The 15,240-nt window shown below is 38.2% G+C and overlaps 2 protein-coding genes across 3 annotated transcripts; both read left to right on the top strand.

Moving 5' to 3' along the window:
• The first annotated feature begins 1,385 nt into the window (after nucleotides 1–1,385).
• Nucleotides 1,386–5,306, top strand: otud5b (OTU deubiquitinase 5b). Of its 2 annotated transcripts, none has more exons than XM_067387272.1 (9): nucleotides 1,386–2,170; nucleotides 2,737–2,830; nucleotides 3,025–3,089; nucleotides 3,216–3,372; nucleotides 3,482–3,630; nucleotides 3,719–3,904; nucleotides 3,984–4,191; nucleotides 4,274–4,372; nucleotides 4,942–5,306. In XM_067387272.1, exons 1-9 carry the CDS (start codon nucleotides 1,625–1,627, stop codon nucleotides 5,061–5,063), a joined length of 1,626 nt encoding a protein of 541 aa, XP_067243373.1. In that variant the 5' UTR covers nucleotides 1,386–1,624; the 3' UTR covers nucleotides 5,064–5,306. The 2 variants fall into 2 exon arrangements, with proteins under 2 accessions (XP_067243373.1, XP_067243374.1); XM_067387273.1 differs by having other exon boundaries at nucleotides 1,990–2,108.
• Nucleotides 5,307–5,875: 569 nt separating this feature from the next.
• On the top strand, nucleotides 5,876–15,068 carry mon1bb (MON1 secretory trafficking family member Bb). The gene is made up of 7 exons (XM_067387271.1): nucleotides 5,876–6,254; nucleotides 6,342–6,446; nucleotides 6,532–7,098; nucleotides 9,974–10,766; nucleotides 13,409–13,556; nucleotides 13,846–14,020; nucleotides 14,110–15,068. Exons 2-7 carry the CDS (start codon nucleotides 6,359–6,361, stop codon nucleotides 14,118–14,120), a joined length of 1,782 nt encoding a protein of 593 aa, XP_067243372.1. The 5' UTR covers nucleotides 5,876–6,254; nucleotides 6,342–6,358; the 3' UTR covers nucleotides 14,121–15,068.
• The last annotated feature ends 172 nt before the right edge of the window (nucleotides 15,069–15,240 follow it).

Below are 15,240 nucleotides of genomic sequence, written 5' to 3'. Positions count from 1 at the left end.
AAACAATACTGAAGTAAGAATAATTGTCAATGAACTGTTGAATTATACAAATTTATGCACACCTGGAGCTGTAACTATGGGTTGTGGCCACATTATGATCTCAGGGTGTGCATTAACTTTCAATAATTCACCAATCTGGAGTCGATTCTCTCTCTCATTAACCATTTTTAGTCTGATTCTTTGTGATTCTATGGCCATCTCTTCCCATACGCAAGAGGTGTTGGAAATGTCTTTTCTGGGGTAGGTTGGCAGATCTTTCCCCAACCCTGCTCATTACATGGCTTGGGGCTCACACACTCTGGATTAGCATCTCCAATTCACCTATACTGCATGTTTTTGGATTGTGGGGGAAACCGGAGCACCCAGAGGAGGGAGAACATGCAAACTCCACACTGAAAGGACTCAAACCATGAACCTTCTTGCTGTGAGACGACAGTGCCACCCATTAAGCCACTGTGCCGCTCCTGGAGACAATTACTGAACATAGTAACTTACCCAAACCTCTACTTATTTGTTCGTATCAATTTAGAACTAGAAATTGTGGTTTGGGCTGTTTCTGAGCAATTATTGGTCACACATAAGGAGAGACAGCATATATCTTAAAGGGATATTTCATCCAAAAATTTAAATTTGGTCATCATTTACTCACCCTCATGTTTTTCCAAACCTGTATGAGTTTCTTTCTTTTGTTGAACACAAAAGAAGATATTTTGAAGAATGTTGGTAACCAGACAGTTGATGGTACCATAGCAGGGGGGAAAAAAAATAAAATGGAAGTCAATGACTATCTGGTTTCCAACATTTTTGGTAAAAAACCTGGTCAAATATCTTGAACAGCATGAGGATGAGTAAATGATAACAAAAAAAAAATAATAATAATTTTTGGGTGAACTATCCCTTTAATAGAAATTGCTTGTCATTTTTTATGCAATACTTGTATATTGTTTGTTCTTTTTCTGTAGTAGCATATGCTATAGCCTAGATTATGGCTGTTTAAATGTGCCAAAGTGATAACGTGGACATGAAACCTGGAACTAGTTCATAGTTGTGCAGTTATAGAACGTCTGTCAACCAATCAGAATCAAGCATTCAGCAGCGGTAGTGAATGACAAACATATGACACTCTATTGGCACTTTAAATATGGGTCAGTTTTAACCTATATGTTCACCGATAAAATATTTATAAATAGTTAAATATGTGAATTAGTTACTAGACTGTTACAAAAACTGGTTCTAATGTGTTGTTTTCCATAACACTTTCTTCACTGGAAATGGATCAAAAATCACCGTGAGTCAATGGAACGGTTGATGCGGTAGGGGGCAGTGCAAAGCACTATGAGCCCATTTGTCAACAAGAAGCAAACCAGGCGTCGGAAGTGACGTGCAATCGCATTGTGGTTTGTTGATGTTTGTGTCAAACTCTCGCTCGGTCGTTGTTACGAAAGAAAAACCTCGAAACTGAAAGATCTGTGACGACCGTATTATTTCACCAACACCTCGTATTATGTTAGGACGGGTGTAAATATACATGCAGCGAACAAACTGCTCATATACAAGTGTAAAAGGCCGTTTATTCTCTGTGTTGTAACACATAACAACACAAATCACCGCAAGCTGGCCAGCTATGACAATCCTCCCAAAGAAGAAACCGGCCTCTACAGCCGGTGGCGGTGATCATACGGACGAACCGGACAGACGAGGCGGCTCTGAGTCGCACCCTCATTCCCTCGCAGGACGATCGGGGTCCCGACCCAGGGCCTCTCCGCCGCCGTGGACATACCAGGCCACACCGCACACTTCCAGAGAGGAGCGGCGGATCGAGGCGAGCGCTCGCCCGCAGCCGGCCTCCCCTCAGCCCGGTACCGCTGGAGCGCCGGTCGTGCAGTGCGAAGGGAGCGCGAACTCGGTTGTGGTCGCAGGTCGTGTCGAGTTACCCTGCGGCGCAGGTGGTGTTGGAAGCTGCTGCTCGGGACCCGGACTCAGCAAGCGGAGACGGCAGGCGGTCTGCTCCAGCGGTTTGACAGGTGGAGGAGGTAGAGTGGGAGGCGGAGGAGGAGGGGGCGGTAGTCCAGTCTCGGAACCCGAAGAGGGAGCTGGAGGCAACAACAGTGAGGATGAGTATGAGAATGCGGCCAGACTTCAGCTTGTGGACCCAGCCACTGTCGAGCAGGTTCAGGATATTGATAGTTTTCTTACTAGACTGCTTTCTGTGCCAGTTTGCATGATCCATATAGTCTGCTAAGAGCAAACTGTGCCTTGAATGGATAGTTCATCAAAAAACAAAAATTCTGCTGTCATTTGTTCACCCTCCAAACCTGTTTGACTTTTGGTTGTTTTGAGTTTTTTTTAAATTATTTCAGTTTTTGGTTCATTGTTTATATCTTAACTCTATTAAAGCCCATTTCTAGTCAACGTTTTGCCACAGTTATGACAGCAAGTCTAAATTATGATTTATGATATAAAAAGTTGAAATTGTGACACAAAATCAACATAACCCTACATTAACCCCAAAAAACTGAAAGTGAATGGTGACTGGGGTTTTCGTACATTCTACTGTGGAAATTAAATGATTTTACAAAGCTTGTAAATGAGAATGAAATGTCCTTTTTTCCATTTATATTAATTTTAAATTGTCCAAACACTATCTATTTTGGTGATTGGAATAAATGTTTTATATGTCCTCATTGTCCTATGATACACTTTTTCTTTCTTTCTTTTTCTTTTTTTGACCTACAGCAAGAAGAATGGTTCGAGAAAGCCTTAAGGGAAAAGAAAGGCTTTGAAATCAAAAAAATGAAGGAAGATGGAGCATGTCTTTTCAGAGCAGTTGGTAATATATATATTTAAATATTTCTATATAGATTAAACATATTTTATTTCAGTTAGTTGCCAAGGAAGCATTTATAATTTTCATTTTAAGTGAAAAAAAGTTTTTCATGTAATATTTATATTTTGATTACCAAAAACAAATTGAATAGATTTAGTTAAAAATAAGAAATGTATAATTTTTTTTATTTTTTAAAGCTGATCAAGTATACGGGGACCAAGATATGCATGATGTGGTACGGAAGCAGTGTATGGATTACTTGGTGAGTTGGTGAAATATTTAAGAATAAATGATTTGCAATTAAAAAATAATTAGCTTTGAAATGTGAGTTTACCTCTTCTTTTAAATATTGACTGCTGTTGTGATTCTGTTTATGCCTCAATTGCAGACGAAAAATGCAGATTACTTTTCCAGTTATGTCACAGAAGACTTCACCACATACATTAACAGAAAGAGGAAGAACAACTGCCATGGGAACCACATAGAGATGCAGGCCATGGCAGAAATGTACAACCGGCCGGTGGAGGTTTACCAGAATGGCGTTGGTTAGTTAATGTCTGTTGAATTTCTGCCATCTAATAGGCTGTGGTATATTTTAGGACAGAAGAGGAAATAACATTTTTAACGTATTATTTGACAACTCCCATCTTGCAGAGCCAATTAATACGTTCCACGGCATACAAGAGAACAACGATGAGCCGATACGTGTCAGTTACCACAAGAACATCCATTATAACTCTGTGGTGAATCCCTACAAGGCCAGTGTTGGGGTGGGGCTGGGCCTCCCCTCCTTTAAACCGGGTGTAGGTGTTGTGAATAAGACACATAAATTAGAGTATTTATTTATTGAGGATTTTTTCTGCTAATGTATGTTATACTGTCTCTATGTAGTACGCTGACCAGAGCCTCATGAAAAATGCTATTAAGACGTCTGAGGAGTCTTGGATTGAGCAGCAGATGCTGGAGGACAAGAAGAGAGCAACAGATTGGGAGGCCACCAATGAGGCCATTGAGGAACAGGTGGCCCGGGAGTCCTACTTGCAGTGGCTTCAGGACCAAGAGAAGCAAGCAAGACAAGTATGAAACCATCCCACTGACCAAATCAAAGCTAGTTCAAACAACTTTGACCACTTTCCCTTTCTGCTTTTTCATTTAGCCTCGGAAAGCTAGTGCCACCTGCAGCTCTGCCACAGCCGCCACTTCTAGTGGATTTGAGGACTGGGGATGCCGGTCCCCTCGCCAGCGCAGCTCCGCCCCCTCTCCAGAGCATCCAGGCCCGGCTCACCCTGAACCCTCCGTCAAACCCCCCTCCCCAGCAGGAGCCTCATTGGTTCTTCCCAAACCCCCATCACCATGTGCCCCAGGTCTGTATATGTATGTTTTCTTTGCTTTTGCTAATGCACACTTCATGCTTGCTAACTGGTTCTTGCTTGATTTCTTCTCAAGGTCCAAGTCATCAGTCTTCTGCCAACTCTTCCCTGGTGTCTCTCTATCCAACCCTGGGCTACAGGACTCTAATGCAGGATATGTCACCTACTGCCTTCGGTACGGCATTATATGCTTTAGTAGAAATGTTTGTTGACTTATAACAAAGACTATAGAATAACACAAGACATGTCACTCGTATTGTTTTGAATGGGAGAAAGTGTAACGCGCAATATGGAGGAATAAGTCCCGCCTTCTAAAGCCAAGAGCCAATCGCCGACTGGTAAAGTCATCGCGTCACTTCAGCGGCCGCTAGAATCACCGGTTTCTATAGAAACAGTCAGACGCGCATTTAGGTCTGCGCATGCGCATTAGCTTGATCCAGCCTGAAAAAAAAAAAAAAAGAGTTTTTTTGTCATGCTTCGAGCGTTTAGAAACTAAATTTATGAGTCGTTGTTGTTAGATTTCATTGGTGATTTCAAATATCAAATTTAATCGTAAGGGTGACGAACAGTTTTGGAGAATCTGATGTTTCCCCATTTAAAGAGATAGGAGCTGCATGATGCCCAGGATGCCCGAGAGGCGTTTTAAAGATGGCCGCCGAGTGAAATGACTTGTCTTAAAGGGACTTTGCTTATAATTATAATGTCTTTGTTAATTAAGTGTTTTTTTTTATTTATTTTTTTTAGGTTTAACAGATTGGGAAGATGATGATGTTCTGGCTTCAGTTCTGGCTGCTTCACAACAAGAATACCTCGATAGCTTGAAGAAAAATGCAATGCACAGAGAATCTTCTCCAGACTGCAGTTGATATATTGGACACAGCATAACTTGCAGCACAAACCATGGAACAGCTGCATTTCTTTATTTCAACACCATACAATGTTTCTTCCTCTCCCCTCCTCTTTATAAAAACCACTGTATTCTGATCTTTCCCTGTGGTTTTTTTTTTCTAACCCATTTTCCTTAATTTCATTAAACTCCATGGACCTAGTTAGGTGCATGTTTAAATAAGCATTGTAAAATTAATATTAAAAATATCATCTCAACTGTTTATTATTATCAGGTGTTTTCATTATTTGAGCACAATAAATTATACTAATTAGTATATGAATGTTGAAAATGTTTTGATCTTTTTTTTTTTTTCTAATTTTTGCTATATTGACCAATGCAGCAAAGGAAGCTGCAGGATGTTGGTTATATAAAGATAACCAATAAACAATTCAAAATCATACCTTGATGTTTGTACCCTGTCAAAAGTATTTAGTGAAACTTGAGATTTCAGTATTGAACATCATAACATACCATAACACATATCCAATATTATAATAAATATTATAATAAAAAAGTTGCAAAGTGTATATAAAAAAGGTGAAATTCTCTCTCTCTCTCTCTCTCTCTCTCTCTCTATATATATATATATATATATATATATATATATATATATATATATAGTGAATTGTAAATATAATCTATACATAGTAAAATTATAGTGGATTATTTTCACTGATGGTCTCACACTTAAATATACTTTGTGTTTCATTATGGACCTTTATTTTGAAATATGTCAACCGGAAGTGGTTGTGGATATTTGTTTTGCAGTGTTTTTAACGTCAAGCTTCCTGGAGCACCGGCGGCTGAGTCAGTTGCGTTGAGCGAAAACGAAAGGATGATCTTGGTTTTTAATCATCTTTAATAATTTATTCTATTAGACATGAATGTGATTATGACGAGTAGTGAATTAGTTCACGAGAGGAGTCATTTATCGGGGAAATCATTAGCTTTTCCCATAAGTAACGTAGATTAGCTCGTTTCTGTCTTGTACTCTGGTTAATAGTTCTATGATTTTTAACCAGTTCATGTTATTTAAAGCCATTCATTGTTATTAAACTATCTGCGGTAGAAGACGCGCGTGACGGTGTTCAAACTCCACGAGCGGTGCAGATATGGGATAACAGCAGTAATCAGATTAAACGTGTTAGACTTCACTGTTGTACATAAAGTACGAACCCTCATTAATTAAATTGCTTTTCTGATATATTTGCTGTTTGTTGGGTGTTATTAAGTCACTTTCTCAATTTAAATTCAGTTGTTTTGAATGTTGACATGGATCCGAGCAGTCAACAGACTGGGAATATGGAGGAGGTGAAGATATTTGATCCATCCATTCTTCCACAATGTCTTGATCAGATAGGTAATGTTTTGGGTGGTGCCGTTTTATTACTAGTGTAAACTTGTGTTCTAGTGGGTAACATGCTGATGCAGACTCTCCTTTCCAGATATTGCTTATTCGGATAGTGATGTCCCATCAGAAAACCATTGTGTGCATGAAGATCACAGGATGCCTTCAGACCCAGAGGGGCTCTTGGAGTCAGCAGACCCTACATCAGAGGAGGGAAATCAACCACAAGAGCCTTCAACAGATATGCAGAAGCTCCACATTGATGATGACAGTTGTCTGTGTGCCGGTGGTTCGGAGACTGATTCTGGGAAAGCATCCGAGGATTCTGCATTAGTTGACAATGGCCATGATGACTCGGGTGAGTTTGTTGTAACCGTGTTAGCCCGGGGGAAGTTGGAAGAGCAGGGAATGGGTATGAAAGGAGCCTCGTCTCCTCTATCCGAGACCGGCACACCTCTGGGACCTCCCTCGCACAGGAATGAGGATGTGACAGCGGAGAGTTGGAGACAACACAGGAAGCATGTGTTTGTGTTGAGCGAGGCTGGGAAGCCCATTTATTCCCGATATGGAAGTGAGGAGGCTCTGTCCTCCACTATGGGAGTGATGATGGCTTTGGTGTCCTTCGTGCAAAGTGGAGACAACATCATTCGTTCAGTCTACTCCGGTAAGTTCTTTGTGATGTCTAAATGATTGGCTTAAAGACCCTATGAAAGGAAAAGGGCATGCATTATTAGCTTGTTTATTAAGTCTTTCTCTTCCGGGAAAACAGACAGAAAATATTGATGACTCGTCTTGCACTCAGGGGCGTATGCAAATATTTGTCCAATCAGGTGCTCTCATAATGAGCAAGCTCCTCCATCTAATATCACATGATACTGACTAGAAAATCTTGGATCTTTAAGTGTTTAAGTGGTTTGTACCAACTGTTTTTAGCGAGTAGAGCAGTTTGTCGTACACTGGCCAACAAAAAAAAGTCGCTGTTTGGATTTAAATAGGCAAATGCTTAAGAGTCTATGATTGGATCATTATTGCAGTGATTATTATGTTTCTAGCATGTTATGTTTCATTTCTTAAATAACCATGTAGGAAGACACATCATGGCCATATTCCAGGATGACAATGTCAAGATTCATCAGGCTCAAATTGTGAAAGAATGGTTGATCGGGAGCATGAAGAATTATTTTCACATATTTGCACCTCTGAGTCCAGACCTTAAATTCATTGAAAGTCTTTGGGATGTGCTGGAGTAGACTTTACAGAGTGCTTGACTCTTGCACTTTCAATACAAGATGACCAAAAAATTGATGCACCTCCTAAGAGGTGATCTATGAATCTTGACATTGTTATCCTGGAATATGGCCATGATGTGTCTTCCTACATGGTTGGTTGTTCAAGAAATGAAAAGCTACACACTTCATCAATTAGAGTTTGAAGAACTGTTGCTAAACATATACAGTAACATTCTAGAAACAAAATAATCACTGCAATAATGATCCAGTCATAGACTCTTAAGCATTTGCCTAGTTAAATCCAAAGAGCGTTCTTTTTTTGTTTTGTTTTTTTGGGGCGGGCAGTATATAAAACAAGTTTCTTTTTTTGTAAATCCTTTTGAATGAATTTCATGAACAATTAGTCTTTTATTATTATTATTATTATTATTTTGCAGAAAAAAACCATGATACCAAACATGCATAAAATCAATGTATTTGACTCAACATTTTACCAACATTTTTAAAAGTTATGTAGCTGTAGTTTTATAGGGAAAAATGCATTTTTTCTTTTTATTATATTTTATATAAAAACATACCTTCATTCAAAAATTTGGGGTTGGTTTTATTAACTTATATAACATCTTGCAATATTATTATAAATTTTAAAATAATTTAAAATAACTGTTTTAAAGCATTTTAAAATATAATTTATTCCTTTTGACAAAGTTGAATTTTCAGCATCATTACTCCAGTATTCAGTGTCACATGATTCATCAGAAATCATTCTAATATGCTGATTTACTGCTCAAGAAGCATTTTGTCAATTCTTCTTCATTATCAGTTTTGAAAACAGTTGTGCTCCTTAAAGGGTTAGTTCACCCAAAAATGAAAATAATGTCATTTATTACTTACCCTCATGCCGTTCCACACCCGTAAGACCTTTGTTAATTTTCGGAACACAAATGAAAAAAAATATAATTTTGTTGCAATCCGATGGCTCCGTGAGGCCTGCATAGGGAGCAATGACATTCCCTCTCTCAAGATCCATAAAGGTACTAAAAACATATTTAAATCGGTTCATGTGCGTACAGTGGTTTAATATTAATATTATAAAGCGACGAGAATATTTTTGGTGCGCCAAAAAAACTAAATAACGACTTATTTAGTGATGGCCGATTTAAAACACTGCTTCATGAAGCATCGGACCACAAATGAATCAGTGTGTCGAATCATGATTCAGATGGCGTGTCAAATTGCCAACGGCTGAAATCACGTGACTTTGGCGCTCCGAATAGCAGATTCGACACACCGATTCATCTGTGCTCCGAATCTTCCTGAAGCAATGTTTTGAAATCGGCCATTACTAAATAAGTCGTTATTTTGTTTTTTTTTTGGCGCTCCAAAAATATTCTCGCCGCTTTATAATATTAATATTGAACCACTGTACTCACATGAACTGATTTAAATATGTTTTTAGTACCTTTATGGATCTTGATAGAGGGAATGTCATTGCTCCCTATGGAGGCCTCACTGAGCCATCGGATTTCAACAAAAATATCTTCATTTGTGTTCTAAAGATTAACGAAGCTCTTACAGGTGTGGTACGGCATGAGGGTGAGTAATAAATGAAAGAATTTTCATTTTTGGGTGAACTAACCCTTTAATATATTTGTGAAAACCATGATACATCTTACTGACCTCAATTTGAATGGTAGTGTACACTGTTCACATTTGTGAAAACATCTTGAGTAGCTGGGGCCTCATTTATAAAATGTTGTGCAGAAACCATCCTAAATTTGATGTTACGATCATTTCTCAGATGTGCGTACATGGGATTCATAGAATGAAGAAAACGAGTACCTCTCTTTCAGATGTGAAATCTATAAATCGCAAATGATCTTGAACTTGCATGCAGCCAATTGGTTTCAGTTCGCCACGTTGTAAACGACACCTAATTAATGTCATTTACATATAAAAGATCACCAGTCATCATCCAAATCCTTTAGTTTAGAATGGCAAGCTGCAAGAATAGCTTAGATTTCCAAAAACCTACAGTAATCCGACAAGGAAAAGTGCGTACGTTTGCTCAGACCCTGACGTGGTGCTAAGCACTTTTCCACGTCAAAGACCGTTTTTATAAATATGAGCGTTGGCGTGGATTTAAGCGTTCACACACTCTAAGATCAAATCTGTGCGAACGCACGCTTTATAAATGAGGCTTCCGGTGTCTGTTAGACCAAAGAACAATTAATCATCTACCTAAACTATGAATCCACTGCTTGAATAACTTCAACTGATTTCTTCACTTGTGTTGTTCTCTCCTGATAGATGAGCACACGGTTGTGTTCATGCAGCGGGGTCCTCTGGTGCTGGTGTCCGTCTCCAACAGCCGTCAATCAGAGCAGCAGCTCCGTAACGAGCTGCTCTACGTCTACAACCAGATCGTCAGCATGCTCACTCAGGCCAGCATCACCCGCATCTTCGAGCACAAGAAAAACTACGACCTGCGACGTCTGCTGGCCGGCTCGGAGAAGATCCTCGACGGCCTCCTTAACCTCTTGGACTCAGACCCCAGCCTCTTACTCTCCGCTGTGCACTGTCTCCCCTTGGCCTCATCTCTCAGGGACTCCCTCAGTCAGATTCTCCAGAAGGCAATCACGCCCAACCTGGTCTTCTCCATCCTCATAGCCAAGAACCAGCTGCTCACCATAGTACAAGAAAAGATGGTCATCGACGATGCCCGACTGGAGCCTGCCGACCTCCACCTTCTGCTGAACCTCATCGGGGCTTCGTCCGCCTTTCAGGCTGGGGAGATCTGGACACCCATCTGCCTGCCCAGTTTTAATCCTGACTGTTACTTTTATGCATACATCTCCTATCTAGACCCTCCTGAATGTACTGTTTGTCTGGTTCTTCTCTCCACCGATAAAGAGGCGTTTTATTCGGTGGCCGAGTGTAAGAGGAAGATCGAGGAGGCTATGCAAACACAGAATGCGCTGAACTCCATAGCAAAAGCTCACTCGTACAGCGTCAGTCAGGTGGGAGTGTCTGACCTCAGGCATTTCATGTACAAGCCCTTTGACGTACCAGACAACTATCGGCAGCTAACACAGTTCACCAGGTGAGTCGTTTGCATTGAGGATTGAGAATCTCATGAAACCTTTTGAGAACATGTCCAACTCTTATTTCATCCCAAAATAAGAACAAATAAGAAGTTCTGTTTATACTTTAAGAAAATGAAGCCTTGTTTGAGAACCATTAAAGGGATAATTCACCCAAAAATGAAAATTCTGTCATCACTTACTCGCCCTCAAGTAGTTCCAAAACTGTAGGAGTTTCTTTCTTCTGCTGAACACAAAAGAATTTTTTTTTTTGAAGAATGTTGGTTCCATAGAAGTCAATGGGCTCTGTTAGCTGTTTGGTTACCCATATTCTTCAAAATATCTTCTTTTGTGTTCAGCAGAAGAAAGAAATTTATACAGGTTTGGAACAACTTGAGGGTGAGTAAATAATGCCAAAATTTAAATTTTTAATTTAAGATCTTTAAGATCTGCATTTTCATGAGAGTTTACCACATTTGGTCCTCTAATTCTCATTATCGTGATGCAAAAAAGTCTGCGGCTGAAAAAACGATAAATGCAGATATTAAAATTCTATTTTATCTAAATAAAAAATGTAAAATAAATAAATAAAACACTAAAAGTGCGTTATTGTAATGTCACATTGTAAAATGTCTTAACTTTCTTAAAGGTGCCCTAGAACTTTTTTTTAAAAGATTTTCTATTTTGGGGCATAATTAGAAATGAGCCGATTCAGGGTGTGTGGCCCTTTAAATCCCGTGCTCCATGCCCCAAGAGCTTGCGCTTGCCTTAAACAGCACAAAAAAAAGTTCAAACAGCTAATATAACCCTCAAAATGGATCTTTACAAAGTGTTCGTCATGCAGCATGTCTAATCGCGTAAGTACAGTGTTTATTTTGATGTTTACATTTGATTCTGAATGAGTTTGATAGTGTTCCGTGGCTAACGGCTAATGCTACACTGTTGGAGAGATTTATAAAGAATGAAGTTGTGTTTATGAATTATACAGACTGCAAGTGTTTAAAAATGAAAATAGCGACGGCTCTTGTCTCCGTGAATACAGTAAGAAACTATGGTAACTTTAACCACATTTAACAGTACATTAGCAACATGCTAACAAAACATTTAGAAAGACAATTTACAAATATCACTAAAAATATCATGATATCATGGATCATGTCAGTTATTATTGCTCCATCTGCCATTTTTATAATAATAATATTATTCTTGCTTGCTTACCTAGTCTGTTGATTCAGCTCTGCACAGATCCAGACGTTAATACTGGCTGCCCTTGTGTAATGCCTTGAACATGGGCTGGCATATGCAAATATTGGGGGCGTACACCCCGACTGTTACGTAACACTGAGGACGTATTATGTTGAGATTCGCCTGTTCTTCGGAGGTCTTTTAAACAAATGAGATTTATATGAGAAGGAGGAAACAATGGAGTTTGAGACTCACTGTATGTCATTTCCATGTACTGAACTCTTATTTAACTATGCCGAGGTAAATTCAATTTTTGAATCTAGGGCACCTTTAATTCAATATATATATTTTTTTCTCTTGTGATATTTGGATAAAATGTGACCTGGATTTTTTTATCAGATTAACTCTTTTATTTATTGTTGTGAACACCTTTGTGATTCATTGGATGTGCTGTGAATGATGCAGTATTGTTATTGCTAAAACTAAAACTATTAAAAGTTGTTTACATTTACTTGAAATAAAGATGAAATTAAATAAAATATTAATATTAAACAAAAATCAAAAAATGTTGCTTTGGCAACTACCTGAAATAAAATAAGTACTAAAATATCTAAAACTAAAAATGAAATAAAAATAAATTAAAGCTAAGTAGAAAACTAATACAAACTAATAAATATGAAAAAAACATATAATTACTAAAACGTAAAACAAAAACTGAAAATATAGAAATAAAAGCTATTAAAATATTAATAAATGCTATATTATATGGTAACACTTTACAATAAGGTTTCATTATTAACATTAAACTACTTTAGTTAACATGAACTAAGAATTAACAATACTTCTACAACATTTATTAATCTTAGTTAATTTCAAAATTTACTAATACATTGTTAAAATCAATTTTTAACATTGTTAACGTTCATGTTAGTTTACAGTGCATTAACTAAAGATTAATAAATACTGTAACATATGTATTGCTCATTGTTAGTTCATGTTAGTTAATACATTAACTAATGTTAAAAAATGAGACCTTATTGTAAAGTGTTACCTATTACATAAACAATACATAAATAACACTGCTGTGATGTTTTACTTGTGTTTTCAATTGGCAACTTTTTAAAATCGATTTAGTCAAACACTTTGCAATAGGAGATAAAGCCTTTTACTAATGCTACCCTCAGATTTTTTCCTCAGCATCTCCACAAATAACGTTTGAATCTGTGAGCTTATTATTTTCACTGTAAACCTCTCACATATTTCCCAAATGAATTTCACAAAGGAGAGAAATTGAAAGCATGCTTTCTTCATTTATCCTATTGTTTGATACCCAATGCATTGGCTTTTATTGAGCGCAGTCTGTTTGTCATGAGATGTGCGGTACAATGTAAGACTACTAATATAATTTGTGAAAATATTGATGAATAAATGAGATCCCAAAGCACAAAGACATCATTGTTTTTCTCTTTCTGCCCAGCCCAGAGATGGAGGCCCCTTACGCCTGTGAGGAGGAGCAGATGAGACTCCTGGACCTGTACAGAGACATGCACGGCCGTATCCACAGCACCTCACGCCCCCTCAAGCTCATCTACCACGTGGCCGAACGTGAGACTCTGCTGGCCTGGGTATGTGAATAGTAACTGCTGTCACATGCATCTGTTCTCAGTCCTCCGAGAGCAAAACATGTTGATGTTGGCGCTTTCACATGCTCTCCGGCAAGACCTTGAAATATCAAGTTACCTTTAAGGCCTCTGAGCAGCAGTCAAAATTTGCAAATGCAGATTATGCAAATTAGGATCCCTGACCTTGCTCCAAATAGTCACGTTGCGATTGATTATTTGGTGGCGTCCTTGAAAATATTCTCAGGTTAATTACGAGTTGCCCGAAGCAAGTTAAGTCAATTTCTCATTCCAGGTCACGAGTAAATTCGAGTTGTACACGTGCTTCAGCCCCCTTGTCACAAAAACCTGTGCCATCAACGCCATCACCAAGCTGCTGCGCTGGATCAAGAAGGAGGAAGACCGTCTGTTTATCCGATACCCTCCGAAATACTCCACAACCCCCAACCCCAGTAAGAGCTCTAAAGGAGGTAAGAGTTCAGCTGAATTGGATTATGATTTCTTGGTCTTTTACAAGATTCCCTCTGTTTACTGACCGTCTGCTTTGATTTGGTTTCAGATGGACACTGATCAGATCGACCCGCAGCGATGCAATCACTAAAATCGCAGGACGTGCATCTCTACGTTCCAACTTAACTCAGTTTAGTAATACAATGGAGATGATTCAACCAAATGATCATAATCCGCCGTGGGTTAAGTTATGTAAAGCTGCTGTTTGTTTTTTTTTGACCATTTGACAGACATCCTAGACTGGATCTGATTTTATACATTCAAGTAAAATAAAACATTTTGTGAAACACCAGAAACAGAGCTTTACGTAGCAAAAGGGCCAACAAAATGTGGATTTTCTTTTCTGAACTGGTGGTAATGACTGATTATTGAAGCTGTAACTGGATTGTTTTTTTTAGTCACATAATTGCATATAGATTAGAAAATGTTTATGCGATAAATTGAAATGATCAAATTTGGTGTCCCGATCTTTGAATCAAAATAATTTAGCTCTAATTTAGCATGAGCTGTGCATCGTCACATTGCACATTTTCTGTTTTTTCATTGTACTTGTGTGATGTATTCTTTTAGATGTTCGCTTTGACCTTTTGTCTTGTATGGTTTTGTGTTGGAAACCGAACAGACCAAACCTCACTCCATTTTTAATTAAAGAAAGTGAGCTGAAACATATCAGATCAAAAAAATGTATTTTCTTTCATTTCTGTTTTCAGTTAGGTTACTGCACAGCATGTGTAGTTTACTGTTGTTTATGATTTTTTGTTTCCTGTTAAATTTGCCAGTCAGGACATTTACTCTTCTGGCATGTGCCCTATGACGTCATCAAAATCATAAGATGAAGATCACCATAATATGTAGGTTTAAACCACTGGACATAATAATAGGAAAAATACTCAATGTATGATATTTGGAGAACAATATACTTGCAATTTTCTCAAGTTTGTTTTTCTGGGGAAAAAAAAAACATTTTTATTCAAGAGGAATAATATATTGGTGCTGTAATAAATCTGAGGTTGCTCAAAGTACATCTTGTATTTTGAAATCTTATTTACTGCCATGATTGCTAAATTTAGTGTGAGTAATAGATCGAGATGTATTGCTCAAGTTGAACTCGTAAACAACAGATGAAAGATACAGAAATACATCAGCTCAACAGTGTTTTTATTTCTCATTGGAGAAAATA

This window comes from Chanodichthys erythropterus, chromosome 6 (genome assembly GCF_024489055.1).
Source record: "Chanodichthys erythropterus isolate Z2021 chromosome 6, ASM2448905v1, whole genome shotgun sequence".
NCBI classification, from domain to species: domain Eukaryota; kingdom Metazoa; phylum Chordata; class Actinopteri; order Cypriniformes; family Xenocyprididae; genus Chanodichthys; species Chanodichthys erythropterus.
The sequence above is the reverse complement of the archived record's forward strand: the minus strand, read 5'-3'. Positions and strand labels throughout refer to the sequence as shown.

What these genes read in the sequence shown, in the direction of transcription:
- otud5b (XM_067387272.1), top strand. Translation starts at nt 1,625, where the DNA reads ATGACAATCCTCCCAAAGAAGAAACCGGCCTCTACAGCCGGTGGCGGT. An exon ending in ACCCAGCCACTGTCGAGCAG is followed by an intron (nt 2,171 to 2,736) that starts GTTCAGGATATT and finishes TTTGACCTACAG; the next exon opens with CAAGAAGAATGGTTCGAGAA. An exon ending in ATGTCTTTTCAGAGCAGTTG is followed by an intron (nt 2,831 to 3,024) that starts GTAATATATATA and finishes TATTTTTTAAAG; the next exon opens with CTGATCAAGTATACGGGGAC.
- mon1bb (XM_067387271.1), top strand. Translation starts at nt 6,359, where the DNA reads ATGGATCCGAGCAGTCAACAGACTGGGAATATGGAGGAGGTGAAGATA. An exon ending in CAGCTAACACAGTTCACCAG is followed by an intron (nt 10,767 to 13,408) that starts GTGAGTCGTTTG and finishes CTTTCTGCCCAG; the next exon opens with CCCAGAGATGGAGGCCCCTT. An exon ending in GTGAGACTCTGCTGGCCTGG is followed by an intron (nt 13,557 to 13,845) that starts GTATGTGAATAG and finishes TTCTCATTCCAG; the next exon opens with GTCACGAGTAAATTCGAGTT.